The 5131-nt window shown below is 43.9% G+C and overlaps 1 protein-coding gene across 1 annotated transcript in view; it reads left to right on the top strand.

Moving 5' to 3' along the window:
* MYZAP (myocardial zonula adherens protein) overlaps window positions 1–5131 on the top strand; it is a 133344-nt gene that overhangs the window by 60122 nt on the left and 68091 nt on the right. The window contains exons 8-9 of the mRNA XM_019657524.1: window positions 1858–2023; window positions 2471–2540. Coding sequence (XP_019513069.1) covers window positions 1858–2023; window positions 2471–2540 — 236 coding nt within the window. The remainder of the gene's footprint in view (window positions 1–1857; window positions 2024–2470; window positions 2541–5131) is intronic.

Below are 5131 nucleotides of genomic sequence, written 5' to 3' on the forward strand. Positions count from 1 at the left end.
AATATCTGCTTTCCTCTCTTATTCCCTGCTTCCTCCTACAGGTAAACTTTTTATTTTTTAACTTGATAGTTGATTCTACTCTGACCCAATTCTAATAATGTGGTGATCTTACTTCTCAGCCCACAACAGAATACTCAAGGATTTAAAAAATCCATATCTTTCCAGGACCTCATAGGGTATGGGCCTATTATCCAGAGAAAAAGGTTTATTAAAACTGATAGAATAAAAAATAGAAAAGTTTCAGGATCGGAAGATCATTAGGAGAAGTCATTGAAGAAAGGAGTTAATAAAGGAGCATGGTCACATTTTAGAGAGAATTCAATTTAAAAATGGCTAAATTTGGGGGATTGGAATTGATGCTTTGGTATGTTTCTGCCTTTTGAAAAATTTACTCATGTGGAACAGCTTTTCCTGATAAAATCAAGTAGATTAGTACAAGGTAAGAGCCACTTTTTATTTTCTGTGCACCTGTTCACCCCTTTCCTCTGCCTTCTTTCCCTTTCCCCGTTAGTTCCTGCTGCTTCTGTCCACTGCAGAGCCCTGGTCGATGGGTTCACTGTGTGCGTCCACACAGACTGAAGGGAGCTGATGCCCTGGAACCTCCAAAAGCTGTCGCTCTGAAATGAGTCTCTTTGTAGGTGGAGTCCTCCCAAGAAGCCAATGCTGAGGTGATGAGAGAGATGACCAAGAAGCTGTACAGCCAGTACGAGGAAAAGCTGCAGGAAGAGCAGCAGAAGCACAGCACCGAGAAAGAGGCTCTCCTGGTGAGCATGTTATAGCTGCCGGTAAAATAACAGTTTTTGGTTCATCACTGTTGGTGAGGTTTAAATAGTAGAGCTTCTGCTTGGAGGTGAGTTAGTGGAGTAACTACTGGGTAAGGGGTCAAGGAATTTATTGTTTGCCCATTCACTCCCTTCCCTTCTCTCTCCTTTCCTTTATTCATTCCCCTCCCTCTTCAGAATAGTCCCTGATCTCTAGCTCTAAATACACCCCTCTTTCCAGCTAATCTGACCATTTTCCAGCTTCCTAGCAGATCCAGGGCTTACCTGCAGCTGTGCCTCTCCTCACTCCACTTGGCTGCCCTCTACCTGAAATTTTCTCCTTCCCTGTCCTTGATCCTGCCTAGGCTCGCTCCCAAAGAGCCCTGAAAATGCCACCCTCTCCATGGATGAAGTCTCTCCCATTCCCACAGCCAGAGTGTCCCTGCCCTTGGGAAGCCCACGCTCTCTCTGCTCTTTGCAGTGGTGGTCTCTTGTACCTGTTATGAGAGTGGGGCTGCACGTCTCCTATCTTCGCTTCTCCTGTAGAGCATAAGTTCTTTGAAGGTAGGGGCTCTGTGTGTGCCTTATCTTGTGTCTTTACAGGGTTAATAAATGTGCTGAATGATGGACTAAGCTGGTGCATTGCAATATGGGAGAACGATTTGGGCATTTTGCGTTCAACTCCAGATCTGTTCTCAATTCCCTTTACACTGTTGGCATACACAGTGATACTCTGAGCTCCTAGTCAAGGGATAAATAACATTCATGGGCTCTTTTTAGACATAAGGACTCAAGAGNTCTTTGGAAAGACTCCATTTTAATGCATTTCCTTCCATCCTAAGCAGTGGCCTGTGGGATTGGCAGCAGCTATGGGGTGTTATGGGGGAGGTTCGTGGCCCACCCAGCCCCAGGGTGGCAGACCTCTTGACCACTGTGGGGGCACTCAGCCCCTCTAACACCAGGTCCCAGGCTTGCAGCTCCTGTGGTCTGGCACCTACCTCGATGACTAGTGACAAAGGGATATCCGGGTGCATGACTCTGGCCATGTGTACTCTCACCACTTGACCTGGATTTGTTTTTATTTTCATCCCACTAGAAAACACTCGTGGATGTTACTTTGGAAAATAGCGATATTAAGGATCAAATCAGAAATTTGCAGCAGACGTATGAAGCATCTATGAACAAGCTGCGGGAAAAGCAGAGGCAGTTAGAGGTAGCAGAAGTTGAAAACCAGCTGCTGAAAATGAAGGTGAAGTATGGGAGTATAGATGTTCTATTAACCCCTCTCTTCTTTCCTTCTCGTCTCTCTCCTCCCATCTTCAGCTCTCCCATTTCCTTTCCTCTGTTCTCTTCTTCATTGAATTGCCTCACCCTTTTGTGGCCAACCCCACAGGGTTGGCACTGAGGAGGTTTCTGTGTTCACAGCTCAGGTTGGGGGTGCCCCATATCTGGGACACTCCCATCGGGCACTCCTGCCCTGGCCGCAGTGGCCTCAAGGGCTGCTGAGACAGTCATCATGGCACCGCTGGCATGCACTGAGAGGCGCTTGGGATGCCCACATGTCTGGGACTTTAGCAGCTTCACAGTTTAGGTTTACTCTGAGGCTGAAGGCCCTTCTGTCTGGTTTGACAATAAAAAGCTGAAGGGCACACACAGAGAAAATCGATGGGCGACCAAGGACTCTGGGCAATGTCCCTCTTGCCCACCAGGCTACGCGTATTCCACTGCTGGGCTTCTAATGATCAGAAGAGTTAATGCTCCTCCAAAATTTGAAACATGGTTGGATTTCCTACACAGTGGCAGGAGCATACCCACAGATAGCTCATACATGGCACTCAACAAATGATTTCCTGAATGAATTTTTTTCTTATTTAAGTCTGTGGTTTTCAAATTGTGTTCAGCACAGCCTTAGGCTCTGCTAGAGCAGAGAGCCTTACGGGTAGTGCATCCAGATAATGTATTGCTCAAACCGGAATATATTTGGGAGTGAACGGTGGTGCCATTAAGAATTTAGTTAGGGGAACAGACTGGGCTATGTGGTCCCCCTCCCTGTGGGTTGCCTCAAATGGAGAGAAGAGGCTGTCACTGCACTACGTCGTCTCTGTGTTTGCCACCATGGGGCTGTGGCATCACAGTCCACTTGGCCAAACACAAGCACCCACAAGAGGGAAAGAGGACCAGAGAGCTCTAGAGGAATCAGCTTCTCTTTGTGTTCACGTCAAACAGGGCAGCTCTTCTCTTTGCTGTTTCATGTATTTCTGATTGAGAATTACTTTGAAAAAAAGAAGCGTATTGCTGAAAAAGTCTGCAATTACTGTTTTAAGTCTTTTCCTCAGCTTAGGATTTTTATCCTGTCATTCACTTTACAATTATGTATTGGATGTCTACTGTATGTGTCTGTCCTGGACAGTCCTCTTTGTTCCAGAGGTGATATGGCATCAGGCATCTGGGAACATCATTAGGCAGTTTAGCAGTCTGGCTGCTGCCATGGATACTAAGCCTCAAAATCCAGCTCACAGTTGCCTGTTTTAGAGACCAATGCTTTACTTTATGCCCCATATCCCTGCCAAAAAAGAAATTAAGAAGTTATGGGACTCAGTGTTTCACATGACCTGGATGTAGAGTAAACAGGACTCGAGGGACAGAGCCCTTTCTAGAAGTCCGTGTTTGCAGTGGGAACGCAGTGCAGGGCACATTGGGTCTCTCTCAGCTGATGATCATCTCTGTTCAGGATTTTCCATTTTGTGGCTTCTTGGTAGCAAAACTTGCCCAGTGATGAGAAGGGAGAATTAGAGAGGGCATCTTTGAAGTAAACAACCATGTTCAGGTTGGAGTATTCCTCACTTATCCAGGATTGCATAACCAGCAGACTCAGCTTTCTGGAACAAGCAATAAGCTGGAAGGAAGGGACACAAACAAACCTTCCGCAGCATAAAATCAATGACATGAAGTTTACAGGCAAGGACAGGGCCTGAGCAGAAAGGAAATACCAGCCACCGCCATCCTATGCCCTGCCCAGCCACAACTCTGCTGACATTTTGTCATCTCCTAAGCAAGGTCTGCCCAAGCCACCAGGAGCTACCAGCTTAGTATTGCCCAAACCAGGTGGGAATGTCGCCAAATGCAACATTTGAGAAAGCACAAAGGGATGGAAAGGATGAGTCTAGATTTCTTATATGAGCTTAAGTCTTTCCTAGTGATTGGCCTGTGCAACCAATGGGACAGCTTCAACTCCATGTGGACTTCTCTGCAAAGGCCTCCCTGATTTTCTGAAATAGAAAGTTTTCTAAAGTAATGTATGCACATGGAGGGTGTGGGGGTGGGGTAGGGTAGAGAAGTCAAATAATATGAAAGGTAATCTAGAGATATGCCGGCACCGTTTTATTATACATTCCCATTAGCAGTCTAAGAGGATTCTAATTTCTCCACATTCTCTCCAACACTTGTTATTATCTTATTGATGATAACCATCATAGTGAGTGTGAAGTAGTAACTCATAAGGGATTTGCATTTTCCTGGTAATGAGTGATGTTGTGCTTATAGGTCATTTGTATATCTTTGGAGTGTCTATCAGATCCTTTGCCCACGTTTTCATTGGGTTATTTATATTTTAGTATTGAGTTCTAAAAATTCTTTATATATTCTGGGTACAGGTTATTAGATATGTGATTTGTAAATATTTCCTTCCATCACTTTCTTAATGGTATCCTTTGAAGCACAGAAGTTTTTAATGTTGAATATTAATGAAGTCTAATTTATTTTTTTGTCATTTATGCTTTTGGTGTCATAACTAAGAAGCCATTGCCTAATCAAAGGTCACAAAGATTTATCTTATGTTTTCTTCTAAGAGTTTTGTAGTTTCAGCTTTTATATTTGAGCCTTTGACCCAGTTTTAGTTAATTTTTGTAGATGGCGTGTTAGAGATCCAATTTTATTCTTTTGCATGTGGCTACCCAGTTGTCCCAGCACCATTTGTTGAAAAGACCATTCTTTTCCCATTGAATAGTCTTTTTTTTTAAATTAAAGTTTATTGGGGTGACAATTATTGGTAAAGTTACATAGGTTTCAGGTGTACAATTCTATAATACATCATCTATATATCACATTGTGTGTTTACCACCCAGAGTCAGTTCTCCTTCCATTACCATATATTTGATCCCTTTTACCCTCATCTACCACCACCACTGAGTAGTCTTGATGAATAATTTCTTGAAGTTTAATTTTTTTTTTTTAAGATTTTTATTGGGTAATTGTGGGGATGGGAACAGTGCTGGGGAATTGGGGAAAAGGGAACAGACAAGTTGCTGTCCTTTTGTTCTTCAGTCTAGTTGTGGAGGACATTGCTTCACTGGCCCAAGTTGGCACCATCA

Source organism: Hipposideros armiger, unplaced genomic scaffold (genome assembly GCF_001890085.2).
Source record: "Hipposideros armiger isolate ML-2016 unplaced genomic scaffold, ASM189008v1 scaffold_276, whole genome shotgun sequence".
NCBI classification, from domain to species: Eukaryota; Metazoa; Chordata; class Mammalia; order Chiroptera; family Hipposideridae; genus Hipposideros; species Hipposideros armiger.